The following is a 27,107-nucleotide window of genomic DNA, read 5'->3' as shown; positions in this document are numbered from 1 at the left end:
CCTAAAGTTATAATCTTTCACTTTTCTTTTTTTTAATTGTTTTTTCAAACTAATGTTTAAATGACACACTTTCACAAGGTTCAATTGAAATACACAAAAATCTGATGTGCTGAACAGAATTTATGGAAATGATAAAAGGATATTGCTAACTTGCTATGAACTACTCAGAAGAACCATACAGAGACAGCATTAATTAAATAAGAGCCAGTAAGAAATACCCCTATCCTGACTGGTGTGGCGAAGTAGTTGAGCATCAACCGTGAACCAGGACAGGGTACATGCCTGGTTGTGGGTTTTATACCCAGTAGGGGGCATGCAGGAAGCAGTCGATCTATAATTCTCTGTCATCATTGATGTTTCTATTTCTCTCTCCTTCTCCCTTCCTCTCTCTGAAATCTAAAATAAAATAAAATAAAATAAAATAAAATAAAATAAAGATTAAAGCTTAAAAAGGGGGAAGTGCCTCTAAAAGGGAGATTTGCAAGGAAACTTGGCTGCAAAAAATACTACTATTTATGTTAAAAGACACCAGTTAGAACTTTAAATTGGATGGCTTTAAGAGATCATGAAAATGGTCCTGCCAGTTTCATGGAGAGCTATATAACATACCCACAAAAGTATAAGATCAGAAACATGGTAAATTGAGAAAGCACAGAAGTAAAGTGAAAGATAATGTAAATGTTAAGGAGCTGCAAATCCTCCAAAAACAATGAAATGTATGTAGCTTCAAAATATGTAGCTTGTGTAACTTGGCAAAACACCACTAGATCAAAAAACAGACGAGAAAAGACTGTACATAATAAAAGTAAAGAATAGCATACAGGCTTTAAGGACAGAAAAAGTCCTTTCCTTTTCTTTGCTCTGGCCTTCCACAATTTATGAGAAGCACCTGATAATTAATCCCCAAGATTACAGGCTCCTCTGATTCAAACAGCCTTCCGTTCAAACTGCAGAACAAGATAAGTTACTCTCAACACTACATTCTTGCATCCCCCTCCTCCTCCCTGCTATTTTAACAGCACGGGAACAATTCATACCAAAGCAGTCTCTAGTTAGTAGAAAAGTTCCTTTCTCTACTCCCCTTCAAACAAGCCTCTTTTGAACTCTTCATAACTTTTGTTCTAAGCATGTTTTACAGGCGTGGAAAAAATACTGATAAGACACCTCCTTAGGACATCTGCGGACTGTCTCCTGGAAAGCAAACTAACTTTTCAAGACAACCCGCCCTGGTATCTGCTCAACTTCAACAGAATCCCCCCTCCCTTCCTTGCAATAGCCACTGCTTAAAAGAGCAGGCAAGCTTTGGTTCCCAGCCTTGTACTGACTAGCAATACTTGGCTCTTTGCTCCCTTGTTAGTAAAAACATTTTCCTCTCTGCATCTTTTCTAATTGTGAATTCTTTCACAGCCCGTCACTAGCCATACCGAAACACAGACTGTCAGACAAAAGATAAACACTACTACCCATAACCCTTAAAAGCTACCCTAATCTAGTAAACCAACCTCATAAGAAAGACCAGTGTGTCAGAGTACATTTGACTTAAATAAAATTTAAGTCACTTATCAGGAGAGTATCCTGTCCTCTTTCAACCCCAGTAAATCAACTAGAGAAAGATCCTTTTCTATCACTTCCCTGCTGTCTCAAACAGTGCCTGGCACATAGTAAGTTTTTAATAACTACTTACTAAATTATTAAAAGGATAAAATAACCAAACTATGACTTCCAACTTTGCACTTCATGGAGATATGCATAGAAATATACATGGATGACTTACATTTTTTTATCCTTGATCTTGAAATAGAGCTGCCTATGTTCTCTAAAATAAAGGCAGTTTCAGAAATAAAAGGAAGCTTTTCTTTAATGCACAATGGGATATTTTGGATTCAGTAATTTTTAAACTGGACAGACTGGTTTTGTTCTACATAACCCCTATTTCCTAATAAAGAATATCTTTGAGTTTCCTCTTGCAAAGATCCAAGTGGTAAAATACTCCTTTTGCAAACAAAAGATACACTATATATATTCATTCACAGCCAGTGATCTGACAAACCTACGTCACATGTTCGGTAAACATCCATCAGGCACACAAAAGCAAAATCGGTATTGCCTCTATAATTCAGAACAGATTAAAACACCATGCTGGCAATCAACCAATCAACCAACACAATCTGTCTAACGATACAGCTGACCCTTGAACAACATGGTCTGAACTGCATGGGCCACTTATACATGCTTCCCCCCCCATAAATACCCATATTGCTTTCATCAGCATCTAGGAGTCCATGGATGCAGAGGGCTGAATGTATGCACTGATCTACGCCATTTTAGATAGGAGCCTTGAGGATCCTTTGATTTTAGTATCTGTGGGGGTCCTGGAAATAACCTATCCCCCACAGATACTGAAGAACAACTTAAGTTTTGGGGGTGTCAGAAGTTACACACGGATTTTTTTCCTGTGTGGGGAGCTGGAGCCCTTGACCCCCTCATTTTTCAATGGCCATTTGTATAAACACCAGAAAAACAAGAAAGTTCACATAAGTAAATATTCTGAAGATTATTCAGTGAAAGGACATTAGTTATATCACATATGTTAATGCCTAGATAGTGGACTATTAAATTTCAGAACTTATATTGAGAATAAGTCAACAGAGGTAGAAAAGAGGTAATTTAAAAGTTTAAGGATCAATCAAAAACTCAAACAAAAGCTTCATGAAATGCAAAAACTCACATTTCAGGAAGATAGTGGTATTTTTGAAGAGGATCTTTCCAAAACTAAAGTAATTTTTTCCCTGCAAAGATAAAGGAGAAAGTTAATTAGCATGAGAACAACTCCCAAGGTAAAATATAAATAGTATAAAAGCCTAAATTTATAAAATGTTAAAGTTTATTTTCTTAACCAAAAAAAAAAAAGGCAACTATAGCCTTCCTTTTAGTAAAATTCCACGATATCCAAACTGCAGGATTTTGAAGCTTTGGTACAGACATGATCCCCTCACACCCCCACCCTTCAGGCTATGAGCAAGTAGGAAGGAAGGCTGCAAGAAATCCCAACTTAAATCGTCACAGGAGGCACTCCGAAATCAGCTCATCCCCTTCACCCACTCATCACTGGCCAAAATAACCAATCATAAAAAATAAGAAACTATTCAATGAGAAAATAGCCAGATTTAACTCATTTTAGTAACAACACCTAAATTGAGAACCTAAAGTTCTCCACCAAATGAACAAAAACTATCATGCTTGCCATATAAAATCTCAAGTAAGTTTTGGACATTTCACCCAGTGAGCAGAGCAGAATGAAACAAAAAGGCCACCGTGGTTTTAGTAGTCGTCACACTTTTCCGCATTTCCTACCTGCATCTGATTTTTGTCTGCTCACAGGACCGTAGCTCTGATTCAAATTAAGTTTTAAAAGGGGGAAGGGGACAGACAGAAAAGGTAAACCTACCTAGCTACTTGTCCAAAAGAAAGACTAGCCTTATTAACCACATCAAATTTTAGAATACTATATCTTCCACTTGAGCCATGCTAGTATTTACAACACATTGTGTTAATGCCTAGGGTTCCTAATCACAGGGCAAAACTTAGAATAAACCATTTCAACGTTCAAACGAAATCACACAACTTCGTACGTAAAACTATCCAGCAACAAAAAAGTGCGGGGGGGGGAGGGGGGGGGAAAGACAGACGCCTATTTACATATCTCTCTTCTCCAACCCGGGGTCGCTGAATGCCGTAAAACTTCGGCTGGAAGAGAAGCCACTCTGCACCTACACATCACGTTTACCAGCCTCAAGCCGGGCACCGAAAGTTCCCTGACTTGGCTGGAAACCGTTCTCCACTCCTCTGCGCTCCCGGGCGGCCCTGACACTCCGGCCCGTCCGCCCAAACCCGCGGCTCCCCGCTCCAGGGAGGTGGGTGGGCCCCGGGCAGCGGCCGCAGGGACACTCCCGGCGATCCCACCCCTCGGGAAGCGGACTTCGGCAGAACCTTCATGGACCCCGTGGGCCGCCGTAGCCCCACCCCTCGCTCCTCCGGGCTCGGCAGCTTCGGGACACTCACCGACGGTACCGGAATGTGCCACTTGGACCGGTCGGCAGCGGCGACGGCTGCCGGCCCGGCGCCCAAAAGCAACAAGGGGGACGGCTGAGCCCCCAGAAGAAGAAGGACAGGCAGCACCTGAAGCCACGCAGCCGCCGCCATCTTCACAGCCTGGGAGCGCCGGCCGAGAGCATTTCACCTTCTTCCGGCTCGTCCCGCCCTCTTCCGGCTCTGCTGGGGGGGGGGCGGGGGGAGTAGGGGCGGGGGTCGGATCATCCGGGTCTTCGCACCCTCGCGAGGTTCGTTTGTTTAGCGACTCAGAGGCCCCTCCCTCCCGGTGTCGTCACGCTCGGCGCGAGGCTTTGGGGGGGAAACTGCGCAGGCGCCGATCTGTCAGAACCTGGTCACCTTGGTGAGTGAGGATGGTCTCCCAAAGCCACGCCGCCTCCGTCGGCTCTTCTCTCTCTCCCAGCCCTGTACGGGTTTGGGGACCAGGCAGACACCCCACTAGTGTTTGGTTTCTCCTCCCCCACTACCCCCTCGTTCGTTCCTGCCCCGTATCTAAGGTGACCAGACGTCCGGCTTTTGGCGGGACAGTCCCGATTTCCAACAATTTGTCCCGCGTCCCGCGGCGTTTTAAAAAAGTCCCGCGGGACAAATAGTTGAAAATCGGGACGCCTGATCACCTTAACCCTTACCCCGTCTAAGTCAAAGCCAGACTTCAGGGCCACAAGCCCGGGAAAGCCAGCGTAACCTGGCTGCCTGTGTAGGCTCTGGTCGTGAATTTTACCAAGGCGTCTGGAGTTCATTTAAGCAAAGACTGGAATTGAGGGGGTTGCAGTCTAAGCGGTTCCTAAACTGGAGAATAGAATATATAACCTCTTTAAAAAGCCCCTTTCTAGCCCTGAAAAGAACGACGCTCCTGGATAGTCTGGGTGGGTGGAGGACATGAAGCGCCAGCAAAGCCGTGGCTGGCACTTCCCACCCAGAATTTAAGACGGGGCGGGAGTGGGTCGGTTTTCTGTACACGGCGTGACCCTCACCGAGGGAGACCCGCAGAAGCTTCTGCCGCTATCAGGCAGGCCAGCTAGGTGCTTCCTGCCTTCCTGCTCTGAACTGTCATCCGCTACAACTCTGCCCACGCCCCCTCTGCTGCAAAGACGGTTTCGGTTTCTAACGAAAGCAGTTTCTCCTGGGCCGCTCATGACCAAGAAAAATTTGCCAAAATAAAATAAGCCTCGTATAGAAACACTCGGCCTGGGCCTGGAGATTCCAGGAGGAATTGTCACTCCTTAAGTATTTGGAGGTTAACTCACATTTCCCAGAATCTTGATGGTGGTGAAGTGCTGGTGATAAATTTAGAAAGAGGGCTATCCTCCTTTTGAAAAGGTCAGCTCAAGGGGCTTGGACTGACGGCCTGGAGCCTGTGAAGTGACTTGGAAACCATGGAAGTGTCCAAAGAATCCGAAAAAGAAGAAATCAGGTAAAAAGACTCAGCGATCCTGCGGAGACAGGGGATAATAGATAGTATATGGAAGGCCTGCAAGCAACATTCTGGCTTTGACGTTTTTATTGTTTGATTGCACTTATTTGCATGCTTTATATTTGTGCATTTACTCTATGGGGTTTGTTTTGTTGTTGTCATTTTTTTTTTCACTTTGCCGGGGATTGGTTGGTATTAATAGCTAGGCCTTCATAAAATATTTTCAGGATGGTTAACAAAACTGGAAGAGTTGTGATCAGAATTCTAACACATGAATTTCAAGCATGTTGCTTACAAAGTTCTGCTATACCTACCTCTGCCCGTGTCATTCTTCAGAGCTGGAAACAGAAGGCTGCCAATTTCTTAATCTTTGCACACTTAATTTAAAAAAAACAGTAACAAATACTGAGTCAGTGAAGGATTTGATTACTTCCACGATAAATCATTTTTTAGTATGGCCAAGTATATCTGTCTTGGACTTGTTTTCATATTTTGAAATTGGTGTTCAATCACAGTTTTAATCATGGGCATGCTGACCATAGCTGCATTCAGCCACATCTCTGCATGAAATCCAATGTTTTCCCCCCTTGATACCTGGTAGTTGTTAATGGGCATATGTTAAATACATAATCTCAGTTAACAATATATATACATTTTGTTCATGGTCTAGTCCAGAACCAGCTTTTCTGGAAATTTGGTCTTAAAAAACACTGACACCTAGATTGTCATCATCATCTTAAAAAGCTAAAGATTTTTCTCCTACACCTGTTTCTCTTCTTATCCTAGCACCTTGCACATAACTCTGTTGTAGCATTTGTCAGGTTAATTTGTGATTGTTGGTTAGGCTCTCACAGAAATCATGGACACAGTCTTTAGTATCTTCCTCAGAACCCAGCATTCAGTAAGAATATTCTGAAAATATTTTGTTGAATAAGTAAATGGATGGATTGGGTTTTGTTTGTTTGGTTTGGGTTTTTTGGTTTTGCTTCTTCAGATTTTATTGTTGTATTCATAGCCTTCACTAATTATTTTATTTTATACATTTAATTTATTGGGGTGATATCTGTTAATTAAACCATATAGGTTTCAGGTGTACAGTTATGTAATACAGCAACTGTATATTGTCTTGTGTGTTCACCACCCCAAGCCAAGCCTCCTTCCATGGCCATTTTTCACTCAATATTTTAAAAAACCCTCCCTCATAAGTGACAGTGCTCTTTTTCTACTGCTTCCAGAGTAATCCCGTAACTTCGTGTTTTGTTTTTTACCTTGGATAATTTCTAAAAGAGTCTTGTTTTATAGCACATGTTATTGTGTTATATTATGATCATGACACAATTTTGCATTGCAGAGGTTTACCTCTCATGTTCATACTGTAGTTAGAGAGGTGCAAATAAGGACTCACAAACCCTATGTAAAATAACTGTCTTAAAAATATGTTTATTTAGTGTTGAAGATGAAGCTGTGGATAAAAACACTTTCAAAAACTGCAGCAAAATTGCTTTCTACAGGTAAGGAGAGGAAACTAATTCCTTAGATCAAAATATTTCTGACATTATTTCAAAACTGATGTTTAATACATTTTGAGAACTGATAGGCTTTATAAGGGAAATAACCAATTAGAAATTTGGTGGTTAAGGAATTTATCCCAGACATGTGCCTTTAACTTTATATACTTACTACGGTAGTATTTTTATCTTTTTTTTTATTTTTATATTTTATTGATTTTTCACAGAGAGGAAGAGAGAGGGATAGAGAGTTAGAAACATCGATGAGAGAGTCATCGATCAGCTGCCTCTTGCACACCCCCGACTGGTGATGTGCCCGCAACCAAGGTACATGCCCTTGCCCGGAATCGAACCCGGGACCTTTCAGTCCGCAGGCTGACGCTCTATCCACTGAGCCAAACCGGTCCCGGCAGTATTTTTATCTTTGTTGTTGAAAGAATTACAGATGACTACTGTAGTATTTAAATTTTTAGTGAATAGGTAGTTTATTTTAAAAGTCAAAGCATTTTTAAATGATGTTAAAACTTTGTCTTTTAATGGATAATACATTTACATGGTTCAAAAATCAAATAATATAAAAAGATATACATTAAAAAGTTATGTTCATTCCTGTTCCCTTACACCCAATTCCACATCTTGTCCTTGTAACCAGATTAATTTCTTATTTATCCTTCCAGCAGTTTTTGTGGCTGCATATATTCTCATATCACCATTCTTCGTATACCAAGTAGTTTTCTATCTACTATTGTGTACCTCTTTTTTTTTTTTTTTTTTTTTTCTGCTTCATACTTTATTCTGAAGAGCTTTGCATGAGTATATGGGGATTGTCCTCTCTTTTTACAGCATTATAGTATTCCATGGGGTAAATACTATAATTTATTCAGTTTTTCTCATATTGATGGGCTTTGGGACTGTTTTGATATAATAGCTCTGCCACAATGAAAAGCTATACATACGTCATTTCCTACACATGCAAGCATATTTATAAGATAAATTTCCTGGAGTGGGATTACTGGATCAAAGAGTAAATGTATTTGAAATTTTAGCTATCCCTCCATAAGACTGTATCATTTTGTACTTCCATCATCACTATATAAGATTGCCTGTTTCCCCAGAGCCTTATGTGATTCTGAAAGTATCACATATTACAACTTCCTAATTTATTCACACTGCCTAGAGGAGGAAATTCTATCATTTTAATTTTAACAAATACCTTAGAGGGAATTGTACAGTGAACTCCTGGTCACCTTGTTAAACCGCTAGATTATGTTGATGTCTACGAGAAATTATTGCGTTTTTATTAAAGTGTACATTTCATGGAAAGAGACAGTGAAATTAATAGCTAATAAAAGTCATCTATGAAGACTGCCCCACCTTCTCAGTAAAGGGGACAAAGGACCATCTTTTAGTAGCATTACATTATAAACACTTTTTATTAGTATTTTTCTTGTTACTACTAATTTTATTAGCACTCCAATAACAAAGTACTCCTGTTAATACTTTATTGGAGTACTATTACTGTCTGTGCCTAATTCACTTACTATCATAGTAAATTTTAATGACTTATCCCTGGTAATATAGTCTATTGAATGTTGACAGTCACAAGTAATTCTCAGGCATCTGTACACTTCACATCTGTAGGCGTCAGAAACAGCAGCTCTCCAAGAAGTCCACCTATCAGGCATTGCTAGACTCAGTCACAACGGGCAAAGACAGCACCCGATTCCAAATCACCAATGAAGCAACGAAGGTGAGATACGAGTATTTTCTACAAAGGATTTTTTATTTCTACATTTATTTGGGTTGAATGAAGTAAATTTCCACAGAGGCTAATTAAAACTATGTTTTAAAAATAGATTTTGTTAGGGAAATACTATAAACTTATTCGTATCTAACTAATATTACTTTAAAAGTAACATGAATATCAACAGTATAGGTTGCCTATATATCAGATGCTTTCCTAGATGTGCTACAAATGTTATTTCCTCTTAAGTAGTCTTCATATTACATCTCAAAGGCTTATCATATTATCCCAAATTTTCAGATAAGGAAACTGAAGTCTAAAAAGTCACTTGCTCCAAGTCACAGCTAGTAACCAGAATCTTTACTAGTGACAGCTACAGATGCAAGGATTTTCACTTGCATCTGTAGACTCTATCAAGCGACCATGCTCTTTCTATCACTGTTACACAACATACCGTTGATCGTGCAGCCTGAGCATGGTGCGGATTCAACGAATGTCCAAACCTCACAGTGTGGGTGGGCAGGAGGAGCAAGGGACTGTGCGGTGGAAAAACCTAAGCCACAAACGGCCTGTCTCCTGAGCTGCTTCACTGCCGATCACCTTAGTCATTCCATACTGAAAAGATCAGAGCAGTATTCTAAGTTCTTTTCCTCACCTGTCAGTCACCAGACTACTTCAGATGGGCCTTACAGAAGGGCTGGTTATAGAGGGAGTGCTATGGGCTGGGCTAGGAAGTGTGACTATGCACAAATACCTGGGGCTCCCAATTTGACCCTCGTTTCCAGATCCTCTACCATCTTTGAAAGGCATCCTAAGTTTCTAAGGACTCCCAGACCAATCTGGCTTAATTGGAAACTCATGGAGCTGAAAGACATCGTTAAAACCATGTTGTTCTAGGTCCCTAATAGCTTGGATAGTAACTCCACCCATTCACTAAAGAATACCAGTTCTGAGAAGCAGATGGAGACAAATATCCCCACTTTCACTGCAAAGCTGAGAGAGGTCTCCTGGCAACTACCATAGCTCTGGTTCTATAGTACCACACTGAGGAATCTCCTCTGAGAAGATAGAACAGAAACTACCCTGCAAAACCAGATTCTCTGTAACATTTGTAAGGCCTTTAATTTACAGCCCCAACTTATTCTCAGGTAGAAGGAGTAATTACACAATGAGGTGTTAAAGATTTTAGCTTATTTCATAGGTGTGGAATTTTCTTTTTTACATTTTTTTATTATATTATTATCTGTGTACATATTTTAACATTACCCCTTCCCGCACCCCCAGTGTGGAATTTTCTAACATAGCTTTCTTTCTTTCTTTCTTTTTCTTTTTAAAGTATATTTTTATTGATTTCAGAGAGGAAGGGAGACGGAGAAATAGAAACATCAATGATGAGAGAGAATCATGGATCAGCTGCCTCCTAAAAGCCCCCTTCTGGGGGTGGAGTCTACAATCTGGGCATGTGCCATGACTGGGAATGGAACCATGACCTCCTCCTTGTTCAAAGGTAGACTCTCAACCACTGAACCACACCAGTCAGTCTGACATAGCTTTCTTGCCCGAATTCAAAATAGAGACTGGAATCATATCAACAGTTCCGTGTTCTCTATCCCTGTTCTCAACTTCTGTTTACTTAAGGATGTAGTTATAGTGGCAGTACACTTAGTTTATCTCTTTCAATTACACAGATGGGACGGTTAGCTTTTCTCCAAATTGAGTGCTGCTTCTTATACCACCCATTTTTTTCTGGAGGAATTTGTCCCCTTTGAGTTCTCAGCTCATGATATCCTTGAAGTTATAGATCCTCTACTGCTGATTGAAGTCTCCCAAACTATACATCCTTTTGTAATCTAATTTGATAGCTGTTCATGGGAAAACATAGGGCAGCACTAATTTCTTTCCTAGAGAGCCACCTGACATTTGTGTGTGGTCTAATTTCCTGACACCCAGCCAAACACCTGTACTCAGGGTCAGCAGAGGCAGCTGGCTCCAGGAAATGCAAGGAGTCCAGCAGAGACCTCCCAGGATGCCTTAGGCCTCCTGCCAGAAGTCAGGTACCTTTCCTGTCTCATCTTCCCTGTCATTGTTCATTTTACTTCCTGTCCCCAATGTGTCTAACCCTACAGAGTTGTAGATGCCATCCCTTTCCATCCTTGGGGAGGTTTATATTGAGCACCACCTGAACAATCCGGTGTCATGATGACACATGCTGGGGAAAAGTAAATGAGGCAAAAGCACCCTGTATGCCAGGGTGGGCCAAAATGAAAATTCTCAATACAGCTTGATGCCCATGCAGTTAGTGGTAGATTCCACGCACGGCCTTTTTCAGACTATAGATCAGTTTCTCAGCACACACCTCATTTTGGATCCTGAAAATGTGAGGGATAATGCTGTTCAGATCAGATGCTAGAACCAGTACCCACCAGAGCTCGGATGCCTTCAATGGAAGAGAAACCACAGTCCAGGAGGACCCACAGGACCTCAGCGCAAGACAGCACATGGCTCACAATGGGCCAACCTGAGGAGCCCAACAAGCAAAGACAAGTTATCCCGATGTCAGCAACGTGGCTCTCAAGACTGAGAATTTCGAGGACCCCTTGAAACAGACCTCCTTTCCAGGTATTGGAAATATCAGGGCTACCTAGGGAATCTACTTACCCTGATCTCAGGCAAATGCTTGCAAATGTAGTATATGTTTTGGGAGGTCACCCTAAAATTCTGAGCCGAACTCCATTTTAATGTGATGACTGATAGGGATATAAGACCTTGTGCCCTCTGTCAGTGTGATAGGGACAAAAACGATCCAGACAGTAATCTCTAAAGTTGTCCGAGTCTTGTATCTTGCTTACAGCATAGTCAAGGAGTCTCTGTTAGAGCTTGTTTCTGGGAGGAGATTGGTGTTTTATGGTGATTTCACATTAGCCTATGCCCTATGGTATGGGTGTAGTCTGAAGATTTAAAACAAGCTGCATACATCGACTTATTCAGAATAACAGCTTTCTATTTGAGGTTCAGAGAAAAGAGCCCAAAATGTAAGGGATCCTATTCAGCTCACAACTGTAGTTCTCATATTTCACTGAAGAGACAGATTCTGACAAAACCAGCATTCTTGGTGCCAGCCTCCCCGACGCCTTTAAAGCTCTTAAAGCAGTAACCTTGTTAGCAAGGTCCGTTGTTAATTTTTGAAATCCTCTTCCCAATCCCCAACCCCCAATCTGCTTTTAATAAGCAACCAGGAAACAACCAGGTTTCATTCAACAATATCTTAGCTCAGGCTGTCATAACAAAATACCATAGAGTGGAGGTCTTCAAAGAAAAGGCATCTGTTTCTCACAGTTCTGGAGTCTGGGAAGTCCAAAACCTACGTGTCCGTTGAGAATTCTATCCCTGGCTTATATATTGTCATCTTATTGCTGTATATTTACATGGTGAAGAGAGAGCTAACTCTGATTTCTTCTTGTAAGGGCACTAATCCCATCATGACCCCACCCTCATGACCTCATCTAAACCTTATCACCTGACAAAGGTCCCATCTCCAAATACCATCACACTGAAGGTTAGAGCTTCAATACATGAATTTGGGGGGACATATAATTCAGTCATAGCAAACATAATATTCCTGGGATACAGTAATCTATATATATATAAAAAGCTAGTATGCAAAGTGTCCCCATGGGAGATTGACCTGGGACCGGGAGTTCTATTGCTTGTTATTATGTGCATTTACCACCAGGCATCAGCACGGAATTAATGTAGGCCCCAGCTGGCAGCTGGGGAAGGGAGGCAACCCCCCCCTCCCCCCCCGCCACGGGCCAGCAGGCAGCCAGAAGGCCCCGATCAGCCCTGATTGCTGGCCAGGCCTAGGGACCCTATCCATGCATGGATTTTGTGCACTGGTCCCTAGTGTTATAATACAAGCTGAAGTATTACCCTGTGTATTATCTCAGGTCAGGCTTTGAAGAAGAGCTGTTTGCAGGTTCAAATGCATATATTTTCTCAGTAGGATCCCAGTGTAGTATCTTGCCTATTTCTAATGACAGAAGAATAAGGTAGATATTTGATAAAGAAGCTTACAGAAGAAAATCTAAAAAGAAAGGAGTTATCAATACAATGTTGACAGCTTTTTTAGAACTGTTTTTGTTATAGTAGTTTTAGTTTTTACCTTCAGTGAAAATTTGACCGGGATTGAAAAACAGAGAAGACCTAGTCTTATGACATCAGAGCAGGGAAATTTATGCTGTCTTCTGAGACTAGCTAAAAAGCCTTATCTTGTCTTTGACCTACTTCATATTGCTAATTTTGATGCTTTCTCATGACATTGTTTACTTTCTTCTGCAGCCTGTGTGCAAGTTTTCAACAGAGACAACACTTCTAGCAGCTTCTCCAAGGATGAAGGGATATATATCTGAGCACTTTCATGAAGTAACCCCTTGTCTCTTCATCTAAGCCTGATGAAAATAGGACTTTGCCCAACCAGCTACCTCCTCAGAGGATAAGGCACAACTACCATTTTTTAACCAACACTGTTTCTGCAGAAATGGCCAGGAACAGGCAGCTAATTTGGAAACTGGCCAAACAACCAGAAGCACACCTAAACAGGCTAGTTGTACTTGGAGATGGGCATTAACCCGGCATGAATGTGCTAACATTCTCCATAGGGAATCGGTGCTTGCAATAAACCAGCTGGCTGCGACTATGGAAGGGACAGTTGGTGCCCTATGGCAATTTAATTAAATCTTAGACCATTCTCTGAATCCCTGGAGGTCTTGATCAAGAGGTTGTTGCTGAGGTTTTTTGCTCACTCTTTTAGGCCTTTTAGGTTAACTGTTCCATATAGTCTAGTAGAAAGACCTGGTGCCAGAGGAAAAAACGAGAACTCTGTCCATCAGGGAGAACTTGGAGGTCATAATTTCCCTTTTTAATACCCACTGCCATTTAAATGTGTGTTTTAGGGGCATTTGTTAACTCAGTCACAGTCTCTAGTAGTTGTGATTCCCATTTCTGGGTGAACAGAAAGTTTTTTGGTTTCTTAAAAATATTTTTTTTATTGATTCCAGAGAGGAAGGAACAGGGAGAGAGAGAAAAGCATCAGTGATGAGAGAGAATCATTGATTGGCTGCCTCCTACATGCCCCCTACCAGGGATCGAGCCTGCAACCCAGGCATGTGCCCTTCACCAGACTTAAACCTGGGTCCAAAGATCGATACTCTATCCAGCGAGCCAAACCAGCTAGGGCAAAAAAGTTTTGTTTTAATATTATTATGATCAAGCCACTACTTGAATACATAGTCAAGACTGTTTCTACTGCCATGATTTTTACAACCTGTCTGATATTTTTGCCCATATGGCAAAAAAAAAAAAAAAACTTGACTTGTGGGTGACAGACTACCAGGTTTTGTATTAAGTATGGGGGAAATCAAATAGAAAAAGGGAATTAATATTTTTTCCCAAACTATGAGAGGTAAACCTCTGAATAAAGGTTTATAAAAAAAACAAGTAGAGACTTGTACTAAAAGGAATCTCCAAAATATATTCCTTTCTCTGAAGATTTATCTCATCTTCTCTGTATAGGTGGACATTTACACATCTTAAAATTTTTAAAGGAGTAAAGCTGTCTTACCTCATTTAAAATGTTATATATTTCTTTACTTATTTTACATGAATTTATCTTGCTGTAATTTGAGTGTAACTGCTACTATTATCTAAGTATTAACATTAAATAATTCTTAATTGAAATGATCTAACTTAAATATTTATCTTAACATATTTTTTCATTGTCATTTCCATTCATCACTAATAAGAGAAAGAGAATGGATAATTTATTTGTATGTTATTATTTAATAAATGTCTAGACAGATCCCTAAAGAAGAACTGGAATATCTAGAAATTCTTAATGTTTTAGATAGGAGAATAAAACATTCATGTCTAAACTTTTAAAAATATATATATTTTTATTGATTTCAGAGAGGAAGGGAGAGGGAGAGAGAGAGAGAAACATCAATGATGAGAGAGAGCCATTGATGGGCTGCCTCCTGCATGCCCTACACTGGGGATTGAGCCCACAACCCAGGGATATGCCCTGACCAGAATGGAGCCCAGAACCCTTCAATCCACAGGCCAATGCTCTATCCACTGAGCCAAACTGACTAGGGCCAGACTCTTTGACACAGCAAGATTTTGGTGGAAGAATTGGGCAATAACTGGCAGTTAAGAAGCCCAGGGAAGTGGTTCATAAACTCATCCACAGAGCCCTGAGTCCTCCATGGAGGTGTCTCACACTCCATGCCATGCAGAGAGGAGAGGGGGCTTAAAGGTTGGCGTTGTGAGCTACTCCCCACTATCTTCAACCTGAATAGCTTTTATTATTGAACTTCTGAGAGTCCACTGCTATTTTTTTAAAAATTTTTAAGCCACTAAAAACAGCATGAAACAGATTATAGGAGCAAATGTATACTAAAGAAATTATATGCTTGGAACATGAAGCTAATGTTGGTGGTAAGAGATAAGATTGAATCTAGTTGTTGACCTTAAAAAGTGTTACCTAACTGGAAAAATTGGCTTGCTTAATTAAGTTAAAAAGACAAGAAAAAGGAGCTTTTTAAGTTTGGTTGCATAAGGTTATTGTGTAAAAGCAGGGTTATTGCTACAAATTCGGATTCTTTCCTGGGATGCAGCTTCAAGAATAAATCATATAGACCAGTCTTTGGTTTTAAAAAAACAATTTTTTAAAAGCCATTTCACTAAAATAGTAGGATCTCTGAGTGCATAAATTAGACACAATTTGTTAATCATATATGGACAGACAACCCATGTACCCTCTGCTTAACTTTTTTTTCTTTTTTTTGCCCATTTTTGCCTCCCAACGTCCCTGAAGGCCCTGCTCAAGTCCGTCTTCCTCTGAAGCGATTTCCCAGAACCCTTCTCCCTAGAATCATCATTAATATTCCCCTTCCTTGTTCTCCCACAGCACATTCCTTGTCATTCTAACTCAGCATAAAATGCTTTATGTTTACTATGTATGTTTTGTCTCTAAATTGCCATCTCCCTAAACGTAAATTGTCATCTTTTTCACAACAAACAAACAGCGCATCACAATATTAGATACCAAATAAATGTTAGTTGAATTGAATTTGGGAGGGCAATAGAAATATATGTCTAATTTGGGAGAGAATGTGTAATCTAACAGGATTTTAACTTTATATTTGGACACATTTTCAAATTTAGAATTCTGACAGCACAATAATTCAAATATATAAAAGAACTTTAAACATCTAATCAATAACGACAGTATGATGCGGGGGGGGAGGCTATGCTGGTTAAAGACTACAGACTTTCAGCTCTAAGGTGAATAACTTCTAGATATCTAATGTACAGTATAGTGATTATAATTAATAATACTCTATTATATACTTGAAAGTTTCTAAAAGAGTAGATCTAAAATGTTCTCACCACAAAAAAAGATGCTAATTATGAGACATGATGCAAGTGTTAGCTGAGATTATGGTGGTAATCATTTTGCAGTATACAGGTGTACACATTAAACTTACACAATGCTATACACCAACTAGTGGCCCCGTGTATGGATACGGTCCCTAGACTGGACAGTGATCAGGGCCGATCAGGGCCTTCTGGCTGCGGTGGGGACCTTCCTTCATTCTGTGCCGCCCCCTAGTGGTCAGCGCACGTCATAGTGAGCGGTAGTATTCCCAAGGGGACAGTTTGCATGTCAGATTTATTTATTACATTTCAATAAATCTGGGGCAAATAATTACAATATTATAACTACTACAACAGAAGTCTGTCTTTAAAATGTCTATAAAAGCAGCCACAGCCACTGCACTATTTACCTGGTCACCCTTCAGTGTCATGTCACCGTTTAAGTGCCCTGACTACTTTTCTGTATTCCCAAAGCTAGGTTCCAATAACATCTCTTCTTTTGGTGCTGCTTTGATATGCTCCTACTTCCTATCTCTTACTTGCACACTGTATCTGCTCTATACTACTAGTATGTCACACAACCTACCCAGTTTAGCCTTTCATTTTACATACATTATAGTAACAATGTCCCCAGTGATAACAGAATTTGCCATCACACTAAATGAAGGGTTTGCAATCCACCAGTGTATCATGGCACAACAGTTGAAAAACACAGTCTTAAAATATTTCTCTGATATAAATGTCTCATTTTGTAACCTTAATGAAGCCCCTTCTACTATCTTGGGTTTTGTTGTTTTGTGTTTTATTTTTCAAATCCTGTATTCTCTTTATAATTCTATATTGCTTCCATCTCCCACTGTAAGCAGAATTTTACCTAAGCTGCCAAGCCTTTTAATAAAACTGAGAAAAATCCAAGCCTCTTAAGAAAGCTGAGAATATCCCAGCCTCTTGAGAAAGTTCCCAAGGCCATATGCTCCGATGTACAGAAAAACATTGATTTTAATATAACAAGCCTCGTATATCTATGCTAGAGAGCTCCAATGACCACTGTTTTACTCTCTATTCTATTCTATTCCATGGCTTATTACCCTTCATCTTTCATTCAGCTGGAATTCAGTTATTCTAGTTTTAACATCAAACTCTTACTCTATAGACATCTGTAGTTTGTCAGATACAGTGGCAATATGTCTCAATTTTGCAAGAGCAATTTGAGTTTATGTGTGTAATCCAGTATAATTATTAATAGAGACCACTCTTGAAGGTCCTGGTTCAGACAATTATATGTTTTACTGGCCACAAAACACATAGAAGTGTTTCTTGTCTCCCACAGGTATAGCCAAGCAAGTACATATATGCAATAGATTTGGGGAACTTTATCTCTTCATGATTACCATTATTCTCCAGTTTGCTTGGCCTGTAATAATTTAAACATAATTTTCTAATTATTGCCATTTGGCTATAGAACTGGTCATCACTGGGTTAACCTATGGAAATTAATCTCATGTCTGTGCCCAGGTTCCTCTTTCGGCTGAAGTTTTTGGTATAGAGGGAAATATCTTCAGGCTTAAAATCAATGAGGAAGCTCCCCTGAAGCCCAGGTATGAAGTCCCAGATGTCATCACAAGCAAACCAAGTACTGTAAGGTAAGCCGAGGATCAAGATATCTTGAGTACACTCTCACAAAGTTATTTTATCATGCTTAGAGTAGTAGATTTTGTGTATATCTCATAGTTTGTTTATTCAAATCCACAGTCACTTGCAGAGTGAGTTTCTATTTTGTAAATAATCCATTCTATATTCTCATCTACCATTTGACTCGTCAACACTTAGAGGATAGAGCTTTTGATCCCTTCTTTCCTCACAAAGCAAATACCTAGTTGATCAGCCAGACTTTTAGGAGCAAATAGAAGAAGAGCTGTTTCATTTACTCACTCTGATTATCAGCAGGGCTCCAGAGATCTAATACACTATCCAAACTCCCATACTTAGTTAGATTGACTCACTTTTAATTAAGAATAGTTCTAGAAGTATAACATCTAATTGACTTAGAAGCAGAGATAATTAATAATCAGTCTCTAGGTGAAATAAAATCTTTGGGGATTAAAGCATTTTCATATACCTGCAGAATCTTTTATCACTTCTTAGCACAATTTCTAGCGATATCTCAATTTGGTTCTGCCTGTTGACTTCTGTTATTTTTTCATATTATTCCCCTAAAGGAATATAAGATTATGCCAGATGCTTTAATTTTTCACTACATTGTTATAGTTTCATGTAGATTATTTTTCCATGAAAATTAATTTTTATTATTTCCATGAAAATAAAAGATCAGTAGGTTATAATGAGAAATTAATTCAGTTATGATAGAACCATCATAAATTTAAAATATGTATTCATTAAGCCACTACTATATGCCAATATTTAGGAAATGGGAATTAAAAAGAAACTGTTCTCCAGGCTTTTCAATTTGGCAAATGATTGTATATGTAAGACACAGGCAGACACACACACACACACACACACACACACACACACACATCTCCACTTGGTCATACTATATTATGTTTTACTATCCTGAAGGAATCATTTTACTAGTAGATCATTTAACATTTTTATATCTGTGTTCATAAGTAAAATTGGCCTGTAGTTTTCTTGTTGTGTGTATATATTTTCTTTTTTTAAAGTTTATTGGTGTGACATTGACATTATTGTGGTTAAGATTATATGGGTTTCAAGTATACAATTGTATGTACATCATCTGCACTAGTATATTTCACTGTGTGCCCACCACCCAAAGTCAAATCTTCTTCTGTCACCATCTGTTTGACTCCTTTAATCCTTACTACCTTTCCCTCCTTCCCTCTGGTAACCACCATATTGTCTCTGGTGATAAGTTTTTTTGTTTGTTTGTTTATCTTGTTTGTTTACTTGTAACTTTCAGTTTTTATAGTCCACATGAATGAAATCATTATTTTGCTTAGCTTGACATTCTCAAGATCTATCCATGTTGTCACGAATGACAGTATATTTCATCTTTTATTATGGTTGAGTAGTATTCCATTGTATATATGTACTATATGTACTATATCTCCTTTATCTAATCATCTGTCAAAGGACACTTCAGTGTTTTCGTATCTTGGCCATCATGAATAGCACTTCAGTGAACATAGGTGTGCATCTATATATATATATTTTTTTTTGATTTTTTTATAGAGAGGAAGGGAGAGAGATAGAGAGCTAGAAACGTCGATGAGAGAGAAACATCTACCAGCTGCCTCTTGCACACCCCTGACCGGGGATGTGCCCGCAACCCACGTACATGCCCTTGACCGAAATCGAACCCGGGACCTTTTAGTCCGCAGACCAACGCTCTACTGCTGAGCCAAACCGATTTCGGCTATTTTTTAAATAAATGTTTTCTTCTGGGTAGACCCAAAAGAGGGGTTGCTGGGTCAAATGGTAACTATATTCTTAATTTTTTGAAGACCCTCCATGCTGTTTTCCATAGTGGCCCTCAGTTTACATTCCCACTGCAGTGAATGAGGGTTCCTTTTTCTTCATAACCCATCCAACATTTGTTATTATTTGCCTTGTTGATGATAATCATTCTAACAGTTGTGAGGTGATATTCATTGTAGTTTTGATTTGCAATTTCCTAATAGCAAGTGAAGTTAAGCATCTTTTCATATGTCTGTTGACCATTAATTTGTATGTTGTCTTCTTGGGAGAAGTGTTTGTTCAGGTCCTCTACCCATTTTTTAATTGGTTTGGGGTATTAAGTTGAATGAGTTCTTTATATATTTTGGATATTAAATGCTTGTCAAAGCTGTAGTTTTCTTTTTCTGTGCTGTCTTTGCCATGTTTGGGGGTCAGGGTGATATCAACTTTATGTAGTAAATCTTCTTCTATTCCAGTCTCTTTGTAGAAGGCCTTTGGCTATTGTAGTAACTAGAGCTAAAAACTACATCTCTCCATTTCCCAGATTCCCATGTAGCTAGTTTCAGATGTCAGTCAGGTTCCATCAATCAGAAGCATTTATAGGTATCTTGATTTCAGAACTGAGTTTCCCATTTTGCTGGTATGAAGTTGGAAGACATAGAATGACTCTAAAGCTACACTGGTTAATGCGGTGGTTTCCTGATCTCTGGATTGCAGCTACAGTGGCATGATCCTGGAGCCCCAGCAGTTGCCACAGTGACTTCTGATTACCCAATTTCCTGATTCTAGCTGAGATGGAAGTTCCATTGGCCATATAGTTATGTAGTACTAGAGTCCTAGAGAATGAAATTTGTGCACGGGTAGGGTCCCTAGGCCTGGCTGACGATCAGGGCCAATTGGGACCTTCCTTCCCCTGGCTGCTGGCTGTCAGCTAGGGCCTCATTCTGCACCATCCCCTGGTGGTCAGCACACATTATAGCGGGCAAACTCCAGAGGGGACAATTTGCATATTAGCTTTTTATTATATAGGATTGTTCTAGGGGTCATTTCTAGATGCTCAGACAGGAACCTGCTACCTCAACCCTTCCCATGATGTTGTAAGCTCCTAATTCCCCCATATTAAGCTATTTACTTTCTGCTTAAAATAGCCAGAGTTGTTTCTGTTTTCTACAGTTGAGTTTTGGTTGATATAGTCAGTGAGTAGAAGCAACAGATAATTAAGGATGGGAACGTGAGGTTGGTTAGCTGAACTAGTTGGATTTGAAGGCTATGAAGACCTGATTTTCTTTCTTTCTTTCTTTCTTTCTTTCTTTCTTTCTTTCTTTCTTTCTTTCTTTCTTTTTTTTAAATATATTTTATTGATTTTCCACAAAGAGGAAGGAAGAGGGATAGAGAGCTAGAAACGTTGATGAGAGAGAAACATCGACCAGCTGCCTCCTGCACATCCCCTACTGGGGAATGTGCCCACAACCAATGTACATGCCCCTGACCGGAATCGAACCTGGGACCCTTCAGTCCGCAGACTGACGCTCCATCCACTGAGCCAAACCGGTTTCAGCTGAAGACCTGATTTTCATTAGAGGATGAGATTAGTGTTATTGGCTGAATTGTGTGCTCCCTGCCAAACTTATATGTTAAAAACCTAATCCCTTGTATCTCACAATGTCACTAATTTAGATACTAGGGCCCAGTGCATGCATTCGTGCACCTTGAAAGGAACTGTGGGCCACAAAGCTGCAATGGGCACAGGGGCGAGTCTTGGTCCATCCTTTGCACCCCAGCCTAGCTCCTCCCGCTGTGGCACCCAGTCTGCCTGAAGCCCCACTCCCACAACCGCTGATCCCATGTGTTGATGGTGCTGACCCTGCTCACACCCTCTGACAGCGCAGAGTGATTGGGGCAGGCGCCGGCAGTGGGTGCAAGCAGGTGTGAAAAGCAGCTACTGTCCCCAATCACCCCTCAGGAGCAGGGGGAGTTGGAGGAGCCTTGAGGAGCAATCAGGGCCAGCAGATGCGAGCGGGGCTGGCGCTGGCAGCAGGTGCAAGTGCCAGGCTGGACCACAGCATGCAGGAGCAAAGAATTTTCAGTAACCACCAGAGGTTTGCCCTGATGACAACAACCGACACCCTGCCTTGGTCTGGCGCCCCCCTCACCTGCTGCACCATCCCACTGCGGACAATGCTCACCATGTTTTGAGCTCTGCCACCTGCTACAGATGCCCGCCGTGTTTCGTGTGCACCTCCTAGTGGTCAGCGCACGTCATAGAGACTGGTTGTTCAGTTTTTCTGCTGTTGGGTCTATTTGCATATTAGGGATTTATGTCAAAATTGGGTCGTGAGGCAGGCCATAATCTAAATGACTAGTGTCCTTTAAGAAGAGGAGATTAGGACACAGCTAATACAGAGAAATGACCATGTCAGGACAAAGCAAGGTGATAGCCATTTGCACCAAGGAGACTGGATGCTGCTTATTTGAGAATTTTTAGGAAAGCCTGAAGCATGAGCCAAGACAGGTCCTTCATGTGGAAAATCCACTGAAAATAGTTTGAATGAACCTACAAGTTGTTGTGATGGGGTCTCAGGAAATCACCAGGTCAGGATGAACAGTGATAGCCAGGTTGATGAAAACTTAGATTTAGCCCCCACCTGCCAGCTCTCTGGGGTAAGGGATTAGAAGAGGAGCAATAACCTCTGCCAGCACTTCTGTTTGGGAGAAAGCTGCCTCTCCAACTTTCACCCTGATGCCAGACACTTCAGTTCCTCTCCATTTGACCCATGGTGCCTTTCAAACTTTCCCCAGTGCTGGAACTCAGAGTGAGTCTGAGTAAGTCTGTGTTCTGGCCCTTTAAGAGGAACTACCTGGGACTCCAGAAGCTCTCTGTCTCACTCAGCCACAGTCCTGGCTGGTTCTTACAACCAGAAGTTATGGGGAATCTCTTCCTGGCACTGGAACCCTGGGCTTGGGAGCCTTCTGTGGGGCTGAAACTCTTCACTCCTCAGGTTGGACCTCTGCAGAAAAGATATCCCTCCTGATTTTTGTCCACCATATCTCCATCACTCCCACCAGTCTCTATGTGGCTTCTTTATATCCTTAGTTGTAGGACCACAGCACGCAGGAGAAAAGAATTTTCAGTAACCACCAGAGGTTTGCCCTGATGACAGCAACCAGCACCCCCGCATTGGTCTGGTGCCCCCCCCTCACCTGCTGCACCATCCCACTGCGGACAATGCCCACCATGTTCGGTGCTCTGCCACCTGCTACAGCCCGCCATGTTTCGCATGCACCTCCTGGTGGTGAGCGCACATCATAGAGACTGGTTGTTCAGTTTTTCTGCTGTTGGGTCTATTTGCATATTAGGAATTTATATAGAGAGATTGTATAAATTGTATAGATTGTATAAATACTTATAGATTGTATAAATTGTATAGATTGTATAAATACAATCTTGAATTGTATTTATAGTTGTATTTCAATATCATCAAATAGATCTGGGTGGGAGTAATAAAAATTAATAAAATAATTCTGAATATGTTTTTGAAGTGCAAATTTATATGTTTTCATTCAGCTAGATTTCAGGTGGTTCTGAATGATAGTTGTTCTGTAGTTGTATTTTTTATGTCATGGGAGTATGCAAGTACCACATTTATCTTGACTGGATCTATTTATTCTTGCTTTTATTATTTCCACAGTACAGATGAGGAAACTGAGTAGAAAGATTAATTTGTCCAAAGTGATATTCCTATTGCATGGAGCTATCTTCAATCCAGGCTCTCTGACACCAAAGCCTACGCTCTCAGTTATGGCTCGCCATTGCCTTATCTATGCTACGTCACATGAATATTGATTTACTAATTAATGAATTTGAATTGAGAAATTGAGCCAAAACCTATAATAATTTGTTTTTCTATTCCTGCTTTGTTTTCTAGGCTGATTTCATGTTCAGGAGATACAGGCAGTCTCATATTGGCAGATAAAAAAGGAGATCTAAAGTTTCATATCACGGCAAACCCATTCAAAGTAGACTTGGTGTCTAAAGAAGAGGTTGTGATGAGCATAAATGCCCTAGGCCAACTGTATTTTGAGCATCTGCAGATTTCTCCCAAGCAAAGGTATTTTTGCACATTACTTGGCACATAAAGAATTTAAGAAAACCTGATTGTGAATATCAATGGCCTACATCTATAATACATCAATACAGAAAATTGGTTTGCCTTATTTTATGGAATATTGTTCTGAAATTTTTCATCTTTCACCTGTGCAGGTGAACGCAGGCTTAATGATAAGAATGATTTCCATACTTTTGCAAGCATAACACTTTTAACACATCCTAGGAAATGGTATTCTCAACCCACTGCACCTTCTTTAAAAAGCACTCTGTTGACTTCATAAATATTAATACGAACTAATCAGAATTTCACTTTATTTCTTTACAATTATGTGAGTTACCCTAGACTTGTCTATGAGAAATGTTAAATATAAAAACACATGATTAAAAGTAAAGAGATGGAGAAAGATATACCATGCTAACACTAATCAAAATAAAGTGAAAGTAGTCATATTAATTTCAGAAAGATTAGACTTCAGAACAAGGAAAGTTATGCCCTAGCCAGTTTGGCTCAGTGGATAGAGCATCAGCTTGTGGACTGAAGGGTCTAACGTTCAATTCCTGTCAAGGACCCATGTCCAGGTGTGGGCTTAATCCCCAGTAGGGGATGCAGGAGGCAACCAATCAATGATTCTCTCTCATCATTGATGTTTCTCTCTCTCTCCCCCTCTTCCTTACTCTCTGAAATCAATAAAAATATATTTTTAAAAAGAACAAGGAAAAGGTAGCAGGAACTAAGAAAAGTATTATGTTGCCAAAACCAGTTTGGCTCAGTGGTAGAGCGTCGGTCTACAGACTGAAAGGTCCCAGGTTCGATTCCGGTCAGAGGCATGTACATTGGTCGCGGGGGGGGGGGGGGGGGGGGGGGGGTGCAAGAGGCAGCTGGTCGATGTTTCTCTCTCATCGACGTTTTTAGCTCTCTATCCCTCTCTCTTCCTTTCCGTAAAAAATCAATAAAATATATTATTCTTAAAAATAAAAAACAAAATAAAAAGAGCATTATGTAATGATAAAGGGGTCAATTATTTGAGAAAACATAACAGTCCTTAACGTGTATGTGCCTAACAACAAAGCATCAGAATACTTGAAGCAAAACTAATAGAACTGCAAGAAGAAATAGATGAATCCACTGTTGTAATTAGAAACCTTAACACCCTTATATCAGAAATGGGCAGATCCAACAGAGAGAAGATCAGTATGAACATAGTTGAATTCAACAGCAAAATCAATCAACTGGATATAATTGGCATCTATAGATTTCCTTATTCAACAACAGTAGATTACATTCTCAAGCTCACATAGAACATTCACCAAGATAGACTATATTTTGAGTTATGAAACACACCTTAAAATTTTTAAAGAATATAAATCATACCATGCTAACTCTCAGATCACAATAGAAGTAACCAGATATAAATAGAAGAAAGATGAAAAATTCCAAAATACTTGGAGATTAAACAACACACTTTTAAATAACACACAAGTCAAAGAAGAAACCTCCAAAAAATTTTAAAATATTTTTTAGCTACATTTAGCTAAAAGTTGAAATGTTTGATAAATGTCATAGTAAATTGGGACATCCTCTGCCTCATTGAGTCCCCAGTGGGGGACATGCAGGAGGCAGTTGATCAATAATTCTCTCTCATCATTGATGTTTTTCTCTCTCCCTCTCTCTTTCTCTCTGAAATCAATAAAAATGTTTTTTTTAATTCTACATTAATTATAGAAATTCAAATTGAAATGCATTGTCTTTTCTAAAATACTTTAGGTTGGCAAAAGTTTAAAAATCCATAAAGTTCAGTATTGTGACAAGTAGGGAGAAATGAGCACTCAAATACAATTGTAGGTTATAGAGTAAGTTGTCACAGTCATTTTAGAAGGCAGGGCATTATGCTGCTTTACTACAGTAACACTGGATGAGGGAAGCTGTGCTCTACCTTGCTTATGTTTGTTTAAATATTATGAGCATGTATTATCATTTATAATAAAAAACTGATGAAAATATTTTTAAAGAGGTTAATAAGAAAATTCAAATATATATTTGAATAAGAAAGCAAACTCTTGGATTAATGTTTATCATAAATGTTCAATTTCATAACTTTATTTTTATTTTTATAGGGATGTTATTTTTAATAAGTTAAAATTTATAGTTATAAGTTATAGAGTTTCAAAATTTGGAAATGAAAATTTTTATAACTGAACAAAATTCCATGTGTAAAACAATTTTATTTGTATTACAACAGAGCTGCCAGAGAAAAGGAGAATGCATTAATTGACACCTCTCAGGTAATCTAGATTGAGCAATTTGTCTTTTTTTTTTTCATTTTAATAATCTTCATTTTGTAGTATATAATGTGTCCTGTTCTATTCTTCTTCTACAAATGGATATTTGATAAATTCTCTGTAAGTGTAATCACCTGTCTTTTGCACATCTTATCTTCTCATTGATTCTTTCATTCATTTATACATGTATTTATTAACTTATAAAGCAGGGGGGTAATTCTTGAGTGCCTGCTTTGTGCCAGCCACAAAAAAAATGCTAGGCAAAGGGAGTCAGTAGTGAGTAAAGCAATTCCTGTGTCTTTATGAAACTTTGAATCTATTTGGAAAGACAGGCACTAAATAATTACAGATATGAAGATTGTTATAAAATGATATAATAGGAGACTACAATAAGAAACTTGACCAGGATGAGGATCAGGAAAGACCTCAACTGTAAGTGTATGTGAGCTATAATTGGAAAAAATTATTAAAAAACAAAACATTATGCTGAGTAGAAGGAGTATTACACAAGAAAAAAATAATTCAGTGTGATTTAAAACACACACACAGGATTAGAAATGGGCAAAGGACTCACTCTTTTTAAAAATGTTTTGTTAGTCGGGACCGGTTTGGCTCAATGGATAGAGCATCGGCTTGGGGACTGAAGGGTCCCGGGTTCGATTCCTACTGGGGGTGTGCAAGAGGCAGCTGATCGATGACTCTCTCTCATCGATGTTTCTAACTCTCTATCTCTCTCCCTTCCTCTCTGTACAAAATCAATAAAAAATATATATATTTTAAAAAAATGTTTTGTTAATCCTCACCTGAGAATATTTTTCCATTGATTTTTAGAGAGAGTGGAAGCAGGGGGAGAGACAGAGAGAGAAATGTTGATATGAAAGAGACACATCCATTGGTTGCCTCCCGCACAGGCCCTGCAGGGATCAAGCCTGCAACCAAGGTATGTGCCTTGACCGGAATCAAACCTTGGACCCTTCAGTTAGAGGGCCAACGCTCTATTCACTGAGCCAAACCAGCCAAGGTAGGACTCACTTTTTTAAAAGAAATAATGCATTTCACACACACATA

General features: G+C 39.7%; 2 protein-coding genes across 9 annotated transcripts in view; one reads left to right on the top strand and one right to left on the bottom strand.

Moving 5' to 3' along the window:
- TMEM87A (transmembrane protein 87A) overlaps positions 1-4,291 on the bottom strand; it is a gene marked incomplete at its 5' end in the record, with an annotated part of 47,017 nt that extends 42,726 nt beyond the window's left edge. Inside the window, 2 exons of one of the 7 annotated variants that reach the window (XM_084903347.1) lie at positions 2,729-2,789; positions 4,063-4,291. In XM_084903347.1, the coding sequence (XP_084759473.1) occupies positions 2,729-2,789; positions 4,063-4,203 (202 nt within the window). Of the gene's footprint in view, positions 1-2,728; positions 2,790-3,770; positions 3,952-4,062 lie in introns of those variants that run through there. The other 6 variants (XM_084903345.1, XM_084903351.1, XM_084903346.1 and 3 more) reach the window with 6 other exon arrangements.
- An 11-nt stretch (positions 4,292-4,302) lies between these two features.
- Positions 4,303-27,107, top strand: part of GANC (glucosidase alpha, neutral C) — a 60,686-nt gene continuing 37,881 nt past the window's right edge. The window contains exons 1-7 of one of the 2 annotated variants that reach the window (XM_084903115.1): positions 4,303-4,344; positions 5,436-5,524; positions 6,973-7,035; positions 8,674-8,782; positions 17,729-17,856; positions 23,578-23,760; positions 26,000-26,042. In XM_084903115.1, the coding sequence (XP_084759241.1) occupies positions 5,487-5,524; positions 6,973-7,035; positions 8,674-8,782; positions 17,729-17,856; positions 23,578-23,760; positions 26,000-26,042 (564 nt within the window). In that variant the 5' untranslated portion in view covers positions 4,303-4,344; positions 5,436-5,486. The other variant, XM_084903114.1, reaches the window with a different exon arrangement.

This window comes from Pipistrellus hanaki (assembly GCF_964339955.1).
Source record: "Pipistrellus hanaki genome assembly, chromosome: 1".
In the NCBI taxonomy this organism is placed as follows: Eukaryota; Metazoa; Chordata; class Mammalia; order Chiroptera; family Vespertilionidae; genus Pipistrellus; species Pipistrellus hanaki.
This window is presented reverse-complemented; position numbering and strand designations above follow the sequence as displayed.